Here is a 20,887-nt window from a genome sequence, read left to right as displayed (position 1 = left end):
TAACGCACGTCATCTTTTTCTTTCTCTCACTCATTCTGTCAATATCTCGTCAATACTAGGGCTGTGTATTGGCAAGAATCTGGCAATGTGATACATATCATGATACAGGGGTTATGATTCAATATATTGCAATATATTGCGAAACAGTAAGCAAGGCGATATATTGCCATTTTTTTAATCTAATTTTAGGAAAACTGTCATAGTATAAAAAAACACACCGCCAGTAAAAAAAATGAACAGGAGGATCTGCATTTGAATTTATCACAGTCCAGAGGGCACATACACTGAGAGGGCCCAACTCTTTGCAAATTAAATTAAGTATTGACTGAGTTAATCTTTGCATGTAAACTATTAATAAAAAATCAATACAGTATCACAAAACATAATATCGCGATATTCGATATTTTTTTATATTTTCTTACACCCCTAGTTAATACTCAGATCAATACCGCTGTTCAACTAAAAGCAACTTTGTTCAGACTATAATTTTTTTGTACAATGCTGCACCCGATTCAACTGTTATCGGACGTTATCGGTCGCTGTAAGCACCATAGATGTGGGTCAATAGGGGCCTACCGCGTTGTAAAAGTGAAAGTGAAGCTTAAAAGCAACACCTTCTAACACGTAAAACTGAATGAAACGTTAGATTTTGAACACAAACAAAAAGGCTTCTTTAGGTTTAGGCAACAAAACTACAACTTCTTTCGGTTTACGCAACAAAAAAACAGTTAAGTTTAGGGAAAAACATTGTGTTTTGGGTCAAACTACGAACCCAAAGACAACTACACATTGTTAGTTTCACACAGAATGCAAACTCCGGTCTCCTGGGTGAAAACACTTTGTTTTGTGTCCATCATTCCCAACCTCCACACCTCATGGAGTTTCACTGTCCATACTACAGCGCCTGACTTCCACTTCTGCTCCTGTCATAATTACTACGGTCACTATAGATCACTGTTGCGTGTTTTTATACCTTCTTTCGGTGGTCTACCATGTGACTAGATGATAAAACCTACTAGTGGGCTATTTAATAGCCTGACAACAGTCTAATCGGCTGAATATTTGAACTGGAAGAATTTCTTTCTGTGTTTTGTTTTTAAGAAACTTGCTGAACTGGTGCTGGAACAGAGCACAATGAGTGTGGTTGTGACCTGAGGAGGACAACATCCCCCTTCATGTCCTCCACTTTCTCTGAGGCTTGTTTTGTCATCGATTCTTCATCCCACTAAGCCACATTTTCAGCCATTAGCATGGTATATTACCAGAGGAAGGAGCACTCCAGTCGTGCTCTGGCTTCAGCCTATTTGTCACGGGTCGTATTTTTTCAGTCACAACAGCACAGCTCACGTCTCTTTATTCCAGTCTGGGAGCTAAAAATGAAGACTGATGGCGGATGTTTCTGTTTGTATCTAACAGGTGAAATAGTAGCCATTTATGTGCATTTGGGCTGTTTGTGTCAGATAGGTGCATATTCTTAGTGTCAGTGCAGGAGCTAAAGTAGTCTAGAGGTGAGACTGTTGGCAGCGGCGGCGGCGGTATGATTTGTTTTGGTAGTCAAAGATGACAAATGGGACCGGGGGGTTTATATTGAGGGATGTACTGTGCAGCAGCAGTTCAGATCATGTTATGGGGTCTAGGTGAAGCTGAGATCAATATCAGTGTGCTGCTGAGAGACGGAGAGCAGGGACATTTAAAACAGAGCTCATTTGTTTCTATTACAGGCTCTATTTTGTTTTCTCACTTTCTTTTTACTCATTTTTTTATGCTTCCTCTGCCTACCTCGTCCTCTTCATCTTTCCTCCATCCTTATCCATCCCTCCCTACCTTGCTCTACCTGCTTGTGTCTGACTGACAGGCATGAGGTAAATGTTATTTGTGTTCTCCCTGAGCACAATATCATCTCACTTCTGTAGGTGCATGACTGCATTTGCAGATGTGTGCATGTGTGAGGTGACATTCACAAGCCTATATTATCCACTGAGGTCCTGCGTGGATGTGCTATTGGTCCCACTAGAATCGTTGTTACTGGCAGTTAACAACACAAACAGGGACTTTGAGTCCTCCCTGCGTCCTTCCTCACATCACTCCCTTATTCAACGTGTTTTCTTCATATTTTTGCCTCACCTTCTCATTTGTTCTCCCTCCGTATCTTTCCGTCTTTATCCCTTCCCCGTCTCTGTTTACTGTTCCCCATCTATCCATCCTCCAGTCCCTCCTTCCCTTCCCTTCTCCTCTCCTCGCCAGATGGTTAGTGTATCACTGGGATGGCTGCGGAATCAAAGATGCAACTTTTTTTTTTCCCCCTCCGTCGCTCCTTCTCTCTCTCCCCAGTCTAATTTTAGTGTCTTCCCACTGCGGAGCCTTTAATGCCAGCTACCATATGGTAGCAGGGAGCAGTCGGAGGTGTAGGGGAGCTTTTATAGGTGCGTCGAAGCACAGCTGCAACAATGCGCGTCAAGGCTCTGAGTTTTTCATTACGCTAATGTTAGACCCCTCTAACCACCCCATCCCCCGCCCAAATCCACTCAACTGCTTTCCCCTTCTCTTAATACTGAACCGCAAATTGGTTGGGACTCTTTACTGGAAGGAGGCAATCATAAACCACACAGCGCCGGTGACGTGATGTGTTGGCGGGACGCCCGCCACACGAGAAGTACAAAAGTAACACAATGTTTCTCTGTTTTCGAGTTAAAATCGAGCTTTTGTTTTGTTTTCGTTGCGTCACGCTGAAGTGCGAGGACACAAGAATAAACACATTTACCTAAAGAGAAAGAGAGAGAAAGTCGTGATAGGAAATAAATGAGCAATATAGACGTGCAAAAACGAAGTCTCCTCGATTTTCTTCCAACTGCAAATTACACAGAAACAGAGAGTTGATGAAGTGCAGCATATCCTGAACGTGGCATATTCTGAATAGTTTTTTGGCACCGTTTTACAAAATGACAGATCCAGTATTTTCACAATAAATCATCCTGGGCGGATTTTAGCTGTGGCTGCTGAACACTACTTGAAATTTTTCCTTTTATGCAAGTGCAGATGTTGGTTACCATAACTGCACAGAAGCAAATGGCCGTACTTTGTCATATGAAAAATGATCCAGTCTCTTCAGTGGTCGGCGTTTCTTGACTCAGTCTTTTTTGTTAATGCATCCCACATCTCTGGCAATTAGGATGACCTCTAATTAATGAAAGATGAGTTCACCGGGGTCAAAGCAATCTATTTTACGCTCTTTTTTTTCAGAGGGTAATTACGATCATAAACTATTAACGGACCATTAACTCGGGCAGGTAAAGCGAAGGCCAGCGCTTGGCATTTCTTTTACTACACCCAATTACTGGAGAGGGATTCTCGTATGATTATGAAACATAAATCCCAATAAACAAACCGTGATTGTGTTTTGCAAATATTATTTCTGTATGCATTTGGCTAAGACACGATGGAATGATCAAAGAAATGTAGGACGGAAGGAAAGAAAGAGTGAATAAAAGCCTATAGATTATAAAAGTGGGAAAAAACAAGGAAAGGAAAAAACACAAAGCAAGAGACTTAGAGAGAGATTATGTTATTGAGGACAAAACAAAGATTAACAGACCGAAAACTTACAAAGATGGCCTCTCCAAAGGCTCTTGTGATGTACCTCGCCAAAATAGCCCCTGCTCTCATTCTGAACCTGCCTGACGCAACACTTTCATCTTCTTGCTTCAAAACGCACCCCATCAGATGCCTTTGAAGTCGTCTTGTGCATACCTGCATGACCCTGTAACTCAACGCAAGAAAGTAGACCCCCTTACTGCCATTTCTTTATAAAAAAAAAAATGCATATGCCACAGAGAAACTCTTTGGGTGTTAATGCACTCGGGGTCACAGGAAGTGGTGGTGGTTCAGTGGAAATAATGAGCAAACAGGGGTCAGATGACAGTGAAGAAATGGATCTCAAATTGGTGTTTGTGGAATGAAAAGACTGGGGAAAAGCTTTTATTATAACTTCATATTTTTATGAGCTTTATATGTTGTTTTAGATCAAAGAGATGCATCAGTCTGGTTGAATTTATCTTCGTCAACATTTACGTATTACATTTTGCACAAGGCCATGAGTAGAGCTTGAATATTCCAAATGCATATTTGCTCTTTTAAGAGCTTAAGCTGACTTTGATTACCCTTAAAGCGATGCAGACGCAATTCAATTTGCATTTTATTGTTTCATGCGCTTCCGAATCTTCCTTATTATGTTTTCCCTTCAAGATATATCTGTTTAAGACATTGCGGTAAAAACAGCTCAGCTCAGAATCTGACAGATTATTTCCCAAATTAGCCAAAAAGGAAACATCTTAGAAAGAGGAGTGAGCGACAGAGCAAGTCATTTTTAATATCTGTTGAAAGGCAGATGTGATATTTATATTCTTGCTTCTCTAGAAGAAATGGTCTTCAGTGTTGATTAAACTGTACAGCTGTTACATTTCTGTTTCTGTGCTGTGCTTCTGCAGGCCAACCTGCCGCTCCTACAGAGGGAGTTGCTGCACTGCGCCAGGCTGGCCAAGCAGAACCCGGCTCAGTACCTGGCCCAGCACGAGCAGCTTCTCCTGGACACCAGCACCACCTCCCCGGTGGACTCCTCCGAACTCCTGCTGGATGTCAACGAGAACGGCAAGAGAAGGACGCCAGACAGGTGGGTGAAACGGAAAGTCGGGCCATTATTTTGCCCGCATGGGACTCATTTGGTTTATACATTCACCAGCTCCGAACATTAATGAACCCCTTCGAGTCTGCCTGCATCCCCATGAACCAGTACGACACTCCGCAGACACAAGCTGAGCCGATGCAGAGCGATAGTGTGATGTGTTAATGTATGTATGGGAAGTGTCTGTCAGGGCGCCACCGGGCCTCATGACGTGCTCCATTGGACACCTCAGCTCCCGGCTCCTGCTCTTAATGGGCCAGAACTGAGGAGAGGAAGAGATGGTAGAGTAGACCGGGCGACACACACACACACACACACACACACACACACACACACACACACACACACACACACACCTTTCCTGAGGATAGAAAAATGGAAGGAAGACAGCTGTGCTGTGCTTTAATGAAAAGTGTGAGTGTGTCAATGAATATGTATTCTGTGTAAGTTATCATTTACTTCCATGCTTGATTGGGTGTGTGGGTGTGTGAGTGTGTGTGTGTGTGTGTGTGTGTGTGTGTGTGTGTGTGTGTGTGTGTGTGTGTGTGTGTGTGTGTGTGTGTGTGTGTGTCTCTGCTTCAGCTCCACAGCCACCACAGCCTAATCATTGCTTCCGTTTGTTGTCACGGACTTTGGTAATGACTCAATGTTCTCTGCTCTAATGGACAAGCACTGAGACGTGCCGTCCAGGAACACACAGCACTGTAGAAAACTGTAGTCCTCTCTCCAACAGTCTTCCCCCAGAGCAGCACAAAACGGAAACAAGCACAAAACCCGCTAGCCCAACGGCGAGCATGTGTGCATATTTAAGACTGTGGCTCATCCCCTGCTCAATAACATACATTTCATTTGGTAATTAATGTCAGAATTAGGGCTGTCAAACGATTAAATTATTTAACTGCAAATTAATCACACATATCTGTTCAAAATGTACCTTAAAGGGAGATTTGTCAAGTATTTCATAATCTTATCAACATGGGAGTGGGCAAATATGCTGCTTTATGCAAATGTATGTATATATTTATTATTGGAAATCAATTATCAAAACAAAACAATGACAAATATTGTCCAGAAACCCTCACAGGTACTGCATTTAGCATAAGAAATATGCTCAAATCATAACATGGCAAACTGCAGCCCAACAGGCTAAAACAGCTGTCAGTGTGCTGACTTGATTATGACCTTGCCCCAAACTGCATGTGATTATCATAAAGTGGGCATGTCTGTAAAGGGGAGACTCGTGGGTACCCATAGAACCCATTTTCATTCACATATCTTGAGGTCAGAGGTCTAGGGACCACTTTGAAAATGGCAATGGCAATGGCAGTTTTCCTCACTAAAATTAGTTTGGAGCGTTATTTAGCCTCCTTCGCCACAAGCTAGTATGACATGCTTTAAAGAAATTAGTGGCGTTGAAATAAATTTGCATCAGAAGCTATAGATTTGTAAGCATTTCTAATCGAAATAATAACTTTAATAGATGCAGTTAACTGTGCATAGACCCATAAAAATATTCTTTCATTAAACATTAATAAGCATTTTTAACTTCTTGAACAGAAGTTTGTGAACATTTGTGCATTGTTGTGAGTTTATGCTCCGAGTACAATGTGTGCACGGTCTTTTGAAATAAAGAGTAATTCTCCGGGGGTCTGAAATTTTTAATGCAGGCAGGGGATAGGAAAATGTACTTTTTATATTTGCTGAGGGACAAAAAATGCCAAAAGCGATATTAATAATTCTCACCTCTCTTTTCCCCCAACAGTCGGATAGGCAGACTTTTTCTGTAATACCTGCATATTTGCAGGCCGTCTGGTGCATAGGGGAGCGGGCTGAGGGGAAAAGGTGTGCGTGTAAATGTGTGTGAGAGAGAGAATATATGGAGAGAGAGAAAAAGTAAGTAGGCATCTGTATTCAGTGAAAACATGTGGTCTGTTTGTGTGAATGTGTGTGTGTGTGTGTGTGTGCGTGATTCTCTATGCAGTGTGAAGGCGTGACTACGGTTCATGCATGTGCACCTCTGTACGTGTTTGTGTGTGTGTGTGTGCCTAGGGAGATGGGCTGATAACACTTACAGATGAGGCTCCAGCACCAATACGGCTGGCTAAGCACCTCTGGTTTCTGCTTACCTCTGCTCTGCGTTCCCGCTTAGTGGAGCCCTGCGTCGGAATATTTGAATTTGAACGGGAATCCTTAATTACAGACAACAATGCGACGTCAATGCATCCTGATTAATACGATTGGTCTGCAGGAACCTGACCAAGAATATCGCAGTACAATATGCATATGAGAAAAAAAACATACATGTACCGTAATTATCTAACAAAGCCGATGTTTAGATAACAGCAGGGAGTGCAAAATGACTGCTACAGTACTGTAATGGCTCGCATGTAAATTATAATACAGCATATTTTCACTGCATTAATTCCATCAACGACATACAACTATTGCTTTGAATTTCTCTTTTTAAGAGAAATGCTTTTCTCACTCACTAATTGTTTAATTCTGATCCATTCTGCTTTCGTCAACTTATTGCAGATGTTTCACAATAAAAGTCTTCTAGGCACATTAAGGAATTACGCCCCACTGAGAAGTTTTTAATGTGAAATAGGGGAACTGTTTAATTTGTGTAACAACAAAGCGGAGCAGATAAAGAAAAAACAGGGAGGCTTTTTTCTAAAATACAACCTAAAATGTACTTATTAAACAAGGGAATTTACATGTACAAATAAAAGCCCTTTCTCTCATAACTGTAAGTCTCAAGTGAAGGCATGGGTCTTTCATCAGTAAAAAAGTCTCATTCACTGTTTGCGAATTTCTACTTTCTGGATATGAATGTTGCTCATTATGAGATGCTGTTCATCACATAAACATAGAGACAATGTGAACCCTATTTCTTAAATGTTGATGTAGGTTTATGATTATCATAGAATTTATATATACAGTATATGGACGACGCATTTCCACTTCCCACGCCATTTGGAGCCAGAGTCTGAGCTATCACGGTAGCCGTTTGGTAAAGACACAACAACTAACCATGATATCTCTATAACTACATTTATGATCAAATAGACAAATGTTCTATTACACAGACGGCTATGAAAAGTAAAACTTACATCTCTCTCGTACAATTCCCGAGACTCCAGCTGCGTGACTACTTCTCTCAGAGCTGTCAATCACAGCTGTCAATCATGACGTCTCACCCCCTTTTTTATAGCATCAAAAAACTAATTAAAACCAAACTTATTAGAAAAATGAACACTTGAACATAGAGTATATCCATGTGATAAGAACTACCTTAAATTACAGAAACTATCTTTGGGAAAAATGTGTTTGACTTTTTAGTTTGGCCCATGTTCCATCCGCTAACATGGTGCGGTCAGGATTTATGACCTATACTGCAGCCAGCCACCAGGGGGCGATCCAGATGTTTTGGCTTCACTTTTGGAGAACTGTCATGTTGTCCATCTTTGTATACAGTCTATGGTGTTCATCATGATAGAGCAGGGGTCCAGATGTTCGTGTCATTCACTATAAAGTATCACTTTTTTATGTGAACAAAATAAATAAATAAAAGTATTCTTATAAATGTCACGGCATTAGCATATACATTGGGCCCATGTGTAGGTAAATAATGTGTGCACACACCAATGCATTGTATAGGTGACTGTGAGCGTGTGTGCATGTGTGTCCTCCAGTGCCTGTAGATATAAACATTGTTGCAGCAGGAAGGCTGGGGAGATAAGAGTGTGGTTGGGGGGTGGGGGAGGAGGGGGGAGAAGAATGGATGGATGAGTCGAGGGAGGCAGCGAGAGACGGACGGATGGAGGGAAAGAGCATATGGAGAGCTGTGGATGAGCATTAGGAGCCCATAAAAACAGCTCATTAAGAAGTTCAATCTGTTCATCGGAGAGAGAGATGGGGAGGAAGAGGAGAGAGAGGGAGGAAAGTGGAGGACTGCAGATAGTGGGGGGAGGTTGGCAAGATTTAACTGTGAACTGACATCGCTGAGAACACACACACAAGTGCAAGCCGGCGCACACACAAACACACCTGGCCACATTAATCTTCGGAAGCAGCCTCACAAAATTTCACCTGATCCCTTGGAAGCTACCTTAGTGAGTATGTACGTGTGTGTAATTTGTGAGTGCACACTTGAGTTGTGTATGTGTGCGTACGTATGAATGGACATGTTTTCCATGAAAGAATTAAAAAAACTGCCGCTCACTGCAGTTTCTTTTGTCTGTTAGCAGGTCAACTCAAGCCTTTAGTACGGCACAAAGGGGCGGAAGAGTTGTTGTGATGATGTGTTTCAAGTTTGGCTTTTGTATGTAATAACTTTATCACACCTATTTTTACAAAATAGATGTGATATTATCATCACACTGCGTTTCCTTCTTTTATTTCCCTTTCCTTTTTCTACTTATTCATTGAGGTCTTTTGTTATTTGCCAGGCTTTTACTGTAATAAAAATGTGTTCAAGTCTGCTAACAACAACAAAAGTTTCAGCCATATTTGGTCTCATATTCAGTCTTATTTTATTTGGATCGAGCGAGATGTTTTGCCAGTATGTTGAAATATCAGAATTCTTCCAAAAGACTCCAATAAAAACATCCACTGGAAGACAATTAAATACTCAAAATGGGTCTCTTTGTTTCTCCACCCAGAACCAAAGAGAACGGCTTCGAGCGAGATGGCGCCCTGCACCCGGATGTTCACCCCAGCAAGCGGCCCTGCACCATAAGCCCCGCCCAGCGCTTCAGCCCATCCAATGGGCTCTCCTACCAACCCAACGGCCTGCCCCACCCGGGCCCGATCCCTCCGCAGCACTACAGGCTGGATGACATGGCCATCGCCCATCACTACCGCGACAACTACAGACACCCCGCGTCCAATCATCGGGAGGTCCGGGACAGAGCCAGGCCGATTGGTGAGGACACAGTGGAGGGCGGAGGGTGCCTATAAGTGTGTGTGTGTGTGCATACATTTTGATTTTGAGACAGTAGCCAATGCCACTACATGGCACACAGTCAAAGCTTTTACTTTGTAGTAGAACCAAGAGAATCATAAAGAGGATTTTTATGTACAAAAGTAAACAGTTACACCAATGTCATCATTTTTACATCAGGCTTCTCAGTTCTTTATATACCACAGAGATCTGTTTTAATAATACTGATAATCACTCAACGTCCACTTCAGCCTGGTGGGTGCGTGTCGGTACAGCAGACTGACAAACTGTCTCTCTGACCACAAGGCCGTCCTGCTGCCTCTGAGGCCGCCGCGACCTGATGGCTGACTGAAGTAATGCACTGAGAGATGTATGAGCGCACAACAGAAGCACATTTAGACACAGTGTCGTCGCATTAGAGCCATTTTTTTCTGCATAGACCGAGCCTTGATGAAGCTGTAATGGCGACGTTGGCTCCGTCCTAAAAATAGGAGAGACATTTACCATGTCTCGCCTTGTGATAGATGTTTATTGGACGAGAAGCTCAGTCATTTGAGTCCTGCCCTCGGGGTGGGAGAGAGATTTGGAGACGGCAAAGAAAAGGGGGGAGTGAGGAAGGAAATGGATGAAGAGAGAGTTTCAACCAGGGACCAAATGAAGGACGGGAATGATGGAGTAACATTGCATTTATCCTCTGTGTCATACTGACTGGCCCTTTGTTTATCTTTCTATCTGTCTTTTCTTTCTTTCTTACAGGTATGCATACAGGGACAAGGCAGGAGGAAGTGATTGACCACAGGCTGACAGACAGAGAGTGGGCTGAGGAGTGGAAGCACCTTGACCATGTAAGAAAAGTAATAACATTTTTTTATTACTATACCTTAAGTAACAGAGATTATCTAAATCCTAATTTCAGTCATATTAAATTGTTATTCATCAAATTTTACTGTAAGTCTTTGTTACACTGTTAAAGGTACAGTGTGTAGGATTTGGTGGCTCAGAGTTGTTATTATGCAGTGGAAATTGACACACTCAATCACGTAATGTGAACACAAAGATGTTATTGACTGAAGTGATAAAGTAAGACGTCAAGTAGAGAGGTTTGACCCTTCAAGGGTGAGAGTGTGTCTCCAAAATATCAGCTTACCAAACTCTGTGATACAGGTTATTATGATAATGAGACACACAACTAGAATAACATCATGGATGTCGGCTTTAATTCACAACCCCGTCTGCCGCCTTGCTGAATTTAAATCAATCCCTCCATCTCTATTTGTAAACTCAGCGCCTTGTCCGCTCCCTGTCACCCCCCACCCCCCAGCTGCTGAACTGTATCATGGACATGGTGGAGAAGACGAGGCGCTCGCTGACAGTACTGCGGCGGTGCCAGGAGGCCGACCGCGAGGAGCTCAACTACTGGATCCGACGATACAGCGACGCCGAAGAGCTGAAGAAGGGCGCCGCTAGTGGGCAGTCGAGGCAGCAGAGCCCGGCAGCACAAGAAAATGCAACACCAGGTGGGGGATCACACATTCTATGCATGTGTTAGAGAGGTATTAAAGGACACAGTGGCAAGGCAACTAGTATATTTATGTTCCGGTAAGTTTAATGAGTTATGTCAAAGTTAAGGCTGTTCTCATATATCATTCATAGCTACGAAAAGTAATGCACTGTAATTCATCAGTGGGTCAAAAAACACTGGATGATATATTACCATTGATTTATTTGTCACGTAACTTCCATACTTAAGTTGCGTCACTTCCATAGTTATTTCAACCCAAACCACGATCCTTTCCTAAACCTAACTAAGTCGTTTTTGTCAGTTAACTTCCGTACAGAAGTTACGAGGATACATTGCAATGTTTCCATTTCATTGTAGGAACACATGTCTCCACTGGTATTTCTACTAACTTTAGTCTTTCTTTATGTGTATATATATTATAATAAGCATGCTATATTGATTCCACCAGCTCTCTCGATCCTCTTCCCACCACATTTTATGAGGTGTAAATAATGTATGTAAACACTTTCTTGCAATCTGTCTCTTAAATCTGCAGTTTTCTATTAAAGAAGCCCTATAATTAATTATTATTATCTGATCTGAAATCTCCCATTGTTACTTAGCTGGTTTGCGTCCTACATGAAAGTGATGATATTTTTATTTTTGAATTTTCTGCAGCAGTTTTATGTCAAGAAAGGCTGATAGTTAATGAGGAGTTCCCCAGGGGTCAACTCTAGGTCCTCTACTGTTAAGTCTGTACATGCTGCCACTAGGCCATAGCATCTATATTATAATGATTATACTGATGACAGGTAGTTGTATATATCCCTGTCAACTGCATCTCACTAGTTTATTGTATCAGTGACAAATAAACTCGATGTTTTGATTTATTTCTTAAACCTTGAAGGAAACATCAGGGTAACCAACAGGTTCGTTCTACAATCTTTTGTGCTGTGTCATGCAACACATTGGCTGATCTCTGATTATCATGGCTGTGTCTCCCCAGAAATTCACAGGGAGCTGCTGCACCGGCCCGTGTCTGGCTACGTCCCTGAAGAGATCTGGAAGAAAGCTGGTGAGCAGCACTTCCCACATACACACTTTCTCTCTCTTTCTCTTTATCCATCGGCAATTTTTTAAGACATTTTGTCTTTGTAGAAATCAAGTCCATCTTTTTTCATCAAGATGACTCTGGAAGCGGATGAGAGGCGCTCCTTTAAACGCCCTCTCATCCTAATGTAGTCCGCTGTCCGTAGTCTCCTCCCCTGGTAGACTTGAATTAGTGTGTCAAACTGCGCTTACAAAATCATTTATATTTGATACAGTAAGAAAAAATAAGAGTTTCGCCACCACACTCTGCACACTCCAAAAATGATGTCAGGTCGTAAAATGATTTTATTGCACCAGTCAAATCAGGGACACAAGTAGCTTTAACAGCTGGTCCGGTGGTTCTGCTGTTGAAAGTACTACTTAGTAAGACTTGGTATCTTCTTGCTTTTGGCACTTCTGTAATCCCGTTAGACATCGTAGCTATTCTATTTAACGAAAGGGTTGTAAAAATTGTAGAGGGAAATTTGTAGAGCCAGTTAAGATCAAGTATTGAAACTAATTTGTCGCTTTAACAGCTTTCATTAGTCGCCATTAAATGTTTTAGCGTACACAAACAGCATTCTTTAAACAGATCATGAGCGCAGCTGCAATCACCATTATCGCCGTCCTGAAAAACTGAAAGAATTTTCCGCCGAGCGTTCGATGCTCGAGGAGTCCACTTTGTATTCACCGTCAGTGATACAGTATATCTGCTTTTTCAACCCCTTGGAGAAAAGAAATTGTCCCCTTGCTTGACCGAGCATGATGTGTGAGATACTCAGAACAAGTAATATGCATTTAAATTGAATTGAGTATCACCATCGGGACTCTGCCTGCTCTCCGGTACTCTCCTCCCCTCGCCAGCTTTGATCGATCTTCCATCCAAGGCATTTGGTGTGTAATCACAATTCCATGCACAAGGCATATATCACACGGCACCGGGGCAATTTCCATGACTTCAGGCAGCACAGTAGGTTAAAGACAAAACCACCCTGGTTTGAAAATTTAGCTCAATCACAATGGAGAGAAAACGTCTTTAGAAAAGCACACATTCTGTCTGATATTGAAAACAGATTTTACAATTGTAATACAAGTGTAATGTGTACAAAGGGAGTGAAGTAAAGTGAAGCACATTTGTCAGACATAAAGCTGTATTTATCTTTTGTCTGTCGGATAAACGGTGCCCGCTATTTTCCATTCTCTCTGCATTCTTCTCCTTCTCACTTCAGTCGCATATATTCTGGCTGAGGAGAGGCTGATTTAAATGTGACCCAGGGAGGATTGCAAAATAGGATTTTTTAACACAATGGAGAAAGTGCAGGCGGTGAATGCATCTGTTTGAAACGGGCAAAATGTTTACAGTTGGTGATAAATATTCAAGCACCTTGCACGGTGTCCTACCGGCTTCCCACTTCCCCTCGCCACATGGGCCTCTGGGATCACAATGGAAATGCATAATTTAAATATAAATTGCCTGATTTGCATACACAATTAGTCAAGTTACAGGCTTGATGGGAGCAAACAAAAAAGCCCTCCTTATGCTTTGACGTTCGGTTGGAATTCCACCGCTTAACACCCACGCGGCAAGGTTATTCATTACACAAAACACGTATAAAATAACACATTGCTCCATCACACACGCACGTTTTCTGACTGATTACCTGGGATTAATTGGCTCGTGCTGTTGTCTCGAGGATATTTTTGAAATTAGAAGAAAAAATATAGATTTTGTTTGCTCATCGTCAAATAAGATCCTTTCAATGTTTTAAATTAAAACATCACTCATTGGAGGATCTACTGTAACTGATTAAACATGCCACAGTCACCTTCACTTCTTAAATGCCTTAAAGGGGACCTATTATGCTTTTGTGCTTTTTCCCTTTCCTTTAATGTGTTATATAGTTTTTTTGTGCTTTTATGTAAAAGGTCTGCAAAGTTACAAAGCCGAAAGTCCATATTATTCTCCCCCACAGAAACACTGCTCCTCAACTGCCTGAAACGCTTTGCTTGAAGACCCACCTTTTCTTCCGTAACATAGTGATGTCACCAAGAAACACATTTTGATAATACCTGCCTAGTGGCTAGTTTGGCACGCCCTCAAATAGAGCTAGTTAGAGTGGAGCTGGAGCAGAGTCCAAAGAGTTTGGTTCGATTGACCAATCACAACAGTGGGCCAGCTGACCAATCAGAGCAGACTGGGCTTTTGCAGAGCATTTCAGACAGAGGGTTAAAAGAGGTGCACGAGAAAAGTAAAGCGCATTTTGAACTTTAAATTCTAGTAGAAACCAAAAATACAAGTATGCACCTGAAAATAAGCATAATAGATCCTCTTTAATGAAAAGACGAAAGCAATTGATGCGTCATGTGTTATATAGCCAATATCATATATTTACCACATTTAAAAATTGAATTTGGTGTATCCAAGGCTACTACATGAAGCTGATCTTGGAATAACAAAAATGCTAAATAAAATTTCCCTGCCATTTGAATTAATTCTCATCATCTCCAGAACTACAAAGCATGTCTTTTCTCTGATTTTGTTCTCACATAAAAATGAGTGAAAGCATCAGTTTTATGGTTATTGTTTCCGTCTTCCAGATGTGTTTCAGATTTAGCACATGAAACGTCATTTATCATTAATCTTTCAGATGGCACAATCTTGCTGTCGAATGAAACTTTTCAGTTATTTCAGATTTCAAATGTTATTAAATGTTTATGTTCAGAAATAGTACCTGTTAAGTAAAAACATCTGTGTACTCATTGAAGATGACCTCCCAACGACAGGATGTTACAATGCACACTACATTGCAGGTACGGGAGGCTTGACTTCCTCTGTCTCCACACTCTTTCCAGAAGAGGCTGTGAATGAAGTGAAGCGACAGGCCGTGTCGGAGCTACAGAAGGCCGTGTCAGAGGCCGAGCGCAAGGCTCACGAGATGATCAGCAGCGAGCGGGCCAAGATGGAGCGCACGGTAGCCGAGGCCAAGCGGCAGGCGGCCGAGGATGCGCTCTCTATAATCAACCAGCAGGAGGACTCAAGCGAGGTAGGAACATACACTTCAAAACATCAAAATGTGTACCCTCAATCTTTCAAACGCATCACGAAAACTGTCATCGCCATCCTTTTGTTTGGTAGTTATGGTATTTCTTTGTTTCAACTACACTTTGGTTGCCAGCTGTTCTGGTGACTCCCAAATGACACAGATGACAGGATCTTCTCCTACAAAGAAATTTCTGTTGTATCGTATAAGTAAAAGCAAATCATTGTACACTACCTCTCAAATATCAAAGAGGTCGCTGATTATTCACAGCTTTAAAAGTGCTCCTGCAAATAGAAGTTAAAGCAAAACAAGGTCAATCAGGAGTCTATTACCCTCGCTCTCCTCCTTCCTCTTTCTCTTTCCGACAGAGTAGCTAGCATGTTTAGAAAGGTGTTACCAATTCAGCTCGAGAGGAAATAAGGGAAGGAGCTTTCATTTCGCTAATCACCATTAGAGACCTTGACGTTTAATCAGTTAAGTGAGAGGGAAATATGGCTCACATCTGTCATTAATTGCGGGAGTGATGTTTATGAGAGAGAAGCGCCCCTGAGGACAAACTTTCAGAAGCTGTTTGTAACCTTGTGCTCCTGTTTCCTGTGGATATGCAGCCGCCCTGACACGCTCTCCCTGCGGTTTCCAAGATATATAAGAGGCCCTAAGTGTAATCAGAGATGGGCTTTTGATCTGTCTGTGGTTTGCTTTAAGCTTAAGTGTTGTAAAAGGAGACACTAGGGCTGTTAATGTGCAGACTGGTGCGCTGATTTCTCTGTTTGAGGCATTTTGTTATCACTAACATATGCTTATTTTTTTGTGTGAATAATAGAACCAATTGTCTGGATTATAAATCATTTTTTTGTGTTAGTTAACTTTGTCTCTATCTGTCTGTCAGAGCTGCTGGAACTGCGGCCGCAAAGCCAGCGAGACGTGCAGCGGCTGCAACACGGCGCGCTACTGCGGCTCCTTCTGCCAGCATAAGGACTGGGAGAAGCACCACCATGTCTGCGGTCAGACCCTCCAGGCCCAGCAGCAGCAGCAGCAGCAGCAGCAGCAGCAGGCCAGCCAGCAGCAGGGGAGCGTCCCGGGGTCAGAGACCCCCGCTCCCGTCAGCTCCTCCGCCTGCACCCCGAGCAGCGGGACTGGGAGTCCGGCTGCCACCCCGCCTGCTGCTACCCCTCGCTCCTCCACCCCCAGCACCCCGTCCTCCTCCGCCCTGGACGGCACACCGCGCTAAGAGACTCACGGAGGCGAAGGCCCCCAGGGCTTTTACAGCCAGCCCTCGACCCCACAAACAGCATGACTGTCCACATTGCCTTGCAAAGATACTAAGCTTAACGTGGCTAACAGAAAGAGAAGGCAATGCTTCTGTCTATCTTGCAGCGTAGTCATATAGAAGGAGGGAGGAGGAGGAGGAGAAGGTCCATAATCAGGTCATATTGACTTGCCATGACTTTAAAGAAACACAAAGATATTCTTTGTTCTGAATGAATGAATTTAAATATTGACATCCTTTTATCTTGCTATTCTTGTTGTCCGTTTGTCGTCGTGCCCGTTGTTGTTAATGTTGTTGTCATTGTAGCTTATCTTATTTTCTCCTGTAAATAATTAAAGAGACTGAGCAGAGATAGCCGTGAACTCCAGACAAGTATATCTGACCTCCCCTTTTTTTTAAAATGTTTTTATTTTCCATCCTTGAATTAACGCTTATTTCCTTCCTGTACCTGGGGCATGAGACGAGGCAACCTCATTTTACCAAACTAGCTAGCAGAACGAGTGACGGCATCAATACTCTGTAAAGAAAGATATTTAAATACCCTGAAAGACAAACCGACGGATGGATGGATAAACAAGTTTGCTGCCTGGAGAGAGGGGAGAGGGATGGACTGAATCTCTGGCCCACAGACAGCCATGAAAACGGGCAGATGTGCAGCAGATTGCAAGCAGAGCCAGCTGTTCAACCAATGTTATTTCCCTCTCACTTGTAATAATATCCAGGTCAGTGGGCTGGGAAATACAAACCCGTCCCTCCGAAGGATGTAAAAGGAAGAATTCTTGGACAAGATACAAAACTTTGCCCGCTGCACATGTGGAGGATGTACTGACTACGATTCACACGTGCACACTTGGTGTCACAGAAGCTCTCAAACAGGAAGTGAAGTCATCGGCGAGACCGTCGAATCACTCGGAGCTGGAAAACTTACAGTATGGAGAACTCATTCTGCGCCCCAGACTGCTCCCCTCCTGTCTCAACTCTGAAAAAACATTTTCATCTTTCTCCATGTTCTTATTCTTTTTTCTGTAGGTGTCATGGTGTTTAAGACTTCTGTCCTGTGGTGTCACCAATGGTTATTTATTGTATATGTGTTGGACAATTGTGACAATGCATAGTACTTCAACCAGTCACAACTCCTTCATAGCTCTCTCTCTCTCTCTCTCTCTCTCTCTCTCTCTCTCTCTCTCTAGCGAAAAGAGATAAAAAAAAGAAGTGTTATCTTTCTTTTTTTTCCAAGCTGCTTTTCTATTCTGTGTGTAAGTGGTAGATCCCTCGTAGTTCTATAAGTTTTACTTCGTCCTCAAGAAAAGACACAAGCTATATCTCAGAGCTGCTACTTGAGTCCGACCCAGATCTTTTCTGAGAACGAGCATGTTGCGCGGAATGCTAACCTAAATGTTTTGTACAAGGGACATACATAATTGTATTTGCACTGTCACAGAGGTTATTTCGGCATGCTTCTTTTCAGCATACTTGTGTTGTCGGTATAGAGCCATAACTCATCAACCAGTTTGTATGTAGTGATAGCATTATCTGTTTTCACATTTTTTGGGAAGGGGGGGAGAAAAGTGTTGGAAAAATGTAAAATCGCCACACCCACTTTTATTTCCCCCCTTCTCAACATGAAAAGCGGCCATAACAATTTTTTTTTTTTTGGAATAGTTACAGACAGTGCATGCACATTACTGAACGTTTGTTAAATATTTGTTATTTTTTAGAAAAACTGAAAAAAAAAAACGACCAAAAAAAGTAAAAAAAATACAAAAAAAATATTCTAACAAACTAACTTTCCAAATGCAGAGGTGTAGACTCCGATTGACAGCTTTAACACTGCAAAGCACCAGGTAACACACAGTATTAACACAAGAGATAAACAAAAAAAACACCAAAAACAGCCAAAGACTGACACCAAGGACCAAAATCCTGATTTAAGCGATTTTCAAAAGAGGTTTGTTCACACATATTTATTTCTGCAGGTTTTGTTCACACATTCATGGAACAACTTCAGTGTCATAAAAGTCATTTATTTTACCAACGGCACTCATCTTACATTGTGAAATGAGAAGGTGTGAATTTAACATAACGAGCATTTTCACGACAGTGTTACATTTTAACTGGAGCAATAATAACTAATGAACACTGATGACTTCTGTGACCATTTTTGAAGGACACTTCAGATATTTTTGGATCTTGTTTGTACATTTTCTCATTACACAAATGTCAGATAAAAAGTGGCCATTTCAGCTTTAAGCAGTTAAGTTCTTTATTCTTAAAGAGGTGAATGTGAGACTGGGCTTTCACACCAATGCCATTTGCAGTTTTGTATTTATTTATATCAAAGTATGTCATTTTTTTGCCGTTGGGATAGATAATCAGTCGCAGCTTTGTTGTAAACCTTCAGTGTAAATCAAACAGACCTCTCATTCGCAGTAAGAGAGCACTTATCCTGACGCACACAAAGGCTCTTCACCCCAAACACCCTTGGTGCTACACAGAAGCGCGTTACAAATTCTGACCTCAAGGAACAAGTGGAGGCCCACAAAGGTTCTGGGCTGTTTGCTCCCTCTGTACTTCCTCATCTCTCCCTTCTCGTCTAAATAAGATACACACCTGCATTCTTGACTCTAAAGGGTTAAACGATCCAAAAAGGTGTCTGACACCCGACTAGCGACTCCTCAGAAGCTGTGAAGAAGCAGCCAAGCTGTTTTAACACTAGTGTATTTGAAAGTATACAATAAACGACATGTGTGTTCATCACTATCAGGGCAAAACCTGGGTTAAAAAAAAAAAAAAAAAAAGACAAACATTATTGCTCAATGATTCTTTGAGAAGCTCTATTTTTTTCTTTCTTCCCTCCTCTATGTGTGTTTTGCTACAAATTTCCTCGGTGGCAAACAAGTCTCACTCTACCTCTTACAGCACGATAAGAGCATCAGTCGCGGCGCTGATACTGGTCTAGTCTAAACCAAATGGGCACAAGAGAACAGGAAAATAAAAAACCCAAAGTCGAAGCTCATACAGCTGCAAAACCATATCACTACTTGGTAACAATGCAGACCTCATAAATAAATGAAACATAAATGAATAGAAATGAGAAGAAAAAAAAACTTTTGTTATGTTCCTTTATGCCTGTGGCATTTTTAGAGTACATCAAGAGTGAATTGTTTTGAACAGATTTTAAAAAATTGTGCTAATTTTAAAGAAAAGTGTCGTCGATTCCTATTTCGATGATACAAGCTAGGGTCACAGATAAGAAATGTTTCTCTCTCGCTCTTTTTTTCTCTCCTGTTTTCCCCTCCACCTTTTTCTCCTCTTCTCTTCTCTGTTGTGAAGACACGCTATGAAGCGCTTGTCGACTTGTCAGCGGGGGTAAATTCAAAAGAGGGGGAATATACAAAAGCTTGTAAAAAATACTAAAATGGAAAAAAAATAAAGGCTAAAAATTCAGGCATGCCTGTTTTTCACAATAGGAGGAAATTTTATTTAAATTTCCTACTTATCCAGAAACATTTGGGGCAATGTGTGGGGCCGACAGTGAGCAGCGAAGGCCGTAGCATTAATCTGGGGGAGTGAGTTGAACTTCAGGGGTGGGAGGGATTTTTTTGTTTTTTGGGGGGGTTCTCTTGAGAAAATTTATTGTGAAAAAAAGAGCTCAAATGATTTGAAGTTGTTGTGCAATACTTAATTGAGACATGAAAACCACAGGTTAGTGGTAGGCTGACGCTGGGCGGTCTCTCCATCGCCTGGAGTCAGTGTCCTCTAGAGAGCTTTCCAGTCTACTATGTCAGAACTGTGGTTTCTTGTTGATTTTTTTTTTCTTTTTGTTTCTTTTTTTAAATTCTTTTTTTGGGCTGTAAACTATGGTCTGTCAGTCTGTGAAACTTTGCAGTATAATTCTGGTATTGTTGTTCTCTTAACGGTGTAATAAATATGTTAATACCTGCCTTGGAGACTTAGATTTGTGTTCTTTCATTAGTATCCACGATTAGTACCATCCTGATAAACACCTGCATATCCCAAGTTAAAGGGACATTCCACTGATTTAACTGTTGCGGACAGTGTTTTTTGAGCTTGACCAATATGAGAAAAAAAAAGGTCAGGATTTCTTGGTCTCTGCGGCATTGTTTTTTTTTAACCCTCATTGGTAGGATGAGGGTTAAAAATGTAAAGACTGGTCATTATCCACCATGTCGAAAAGATTAGTTGTATATGACGGAGTATTAGGGCCACATTGAGGGGGGAAAAAATCTGAGATTTCAAGAATAAAGTCATAATATTACGAGACAAAAAGTAGTAAGTTAATGAGAATAAAGTCAGACTATTTAAAAAAAAAAAGTCGGAATATTGCGAGATTAAAGTTATA

At 41.7% G+C, this 20,887-nt stretch overlaps 1 protein-coding gene across 5 annotated transcripts in view; it reads left to right on the top strand.

Moving 5' to 3' along the window:
- Positions 1-20,468, top strand: part of runx1t1 (RUNX1 partner transcriptional co-repressor 1) — a 67,496-nt gene extending 47,028 nt beyond the window's left edge. For 2 of the 5 annotated variants that reach the window (XM_074613133.1, XM_074613132.1), the window contains 7 exons: positions 4,485-4,666; positions 9,343-9,605; positions 10,380-10,477; positions 10,945-11,140; positions 12,131-12,199; positions 15,025-15,257; positions 16,144-20,468. In XM_074613133.1, the coding sequence (XP_074469234.1) occupies positions 4,485-4,666; positions 9,343-9,605; positions 10,380-10,477; positions 10,945-11,140; positions 12,131-12,199; positions 15,025-15,257; positions 16,144-16,485 (1,383 nt within the window). In that variant the 3' untranslated portion in view covers positions 16,486-20,468. The remainder of the gene's footprint in view (positions 1-4,484; positions 4,667-9,342; positions 9,606-10,379; positions 10,478-10,944; positions 11,141-12,130; positions 12,200-15,024; positions 15,258-16,143) is intronic. The other 3 variants (XM_074613134.1, XM_074613136.1, XM_074613135.1) reach the window with 3 other exon arrangements.
- Positions 20,469-20,887: the final 419 nt, after the last annotated feature.

This window comes from Sebastes fasciatus, chromosome 17, assembly GCF_043250625.1.
Source record: "Sebastes fasciatus isolate fSebFas1 chromosome 17, fSebFas1.pri, whole genome shotgun sequence".
Taxonomy (NCBI): Eukaryota; Metazoa; Chordata; class Actinopteri; order Perciformes; family Sebastidae; genus Sebastes; species Sebastes fasciatus.
This window is presented reverse-complemented; position numbering and strand designations above follow the sequence as displayed.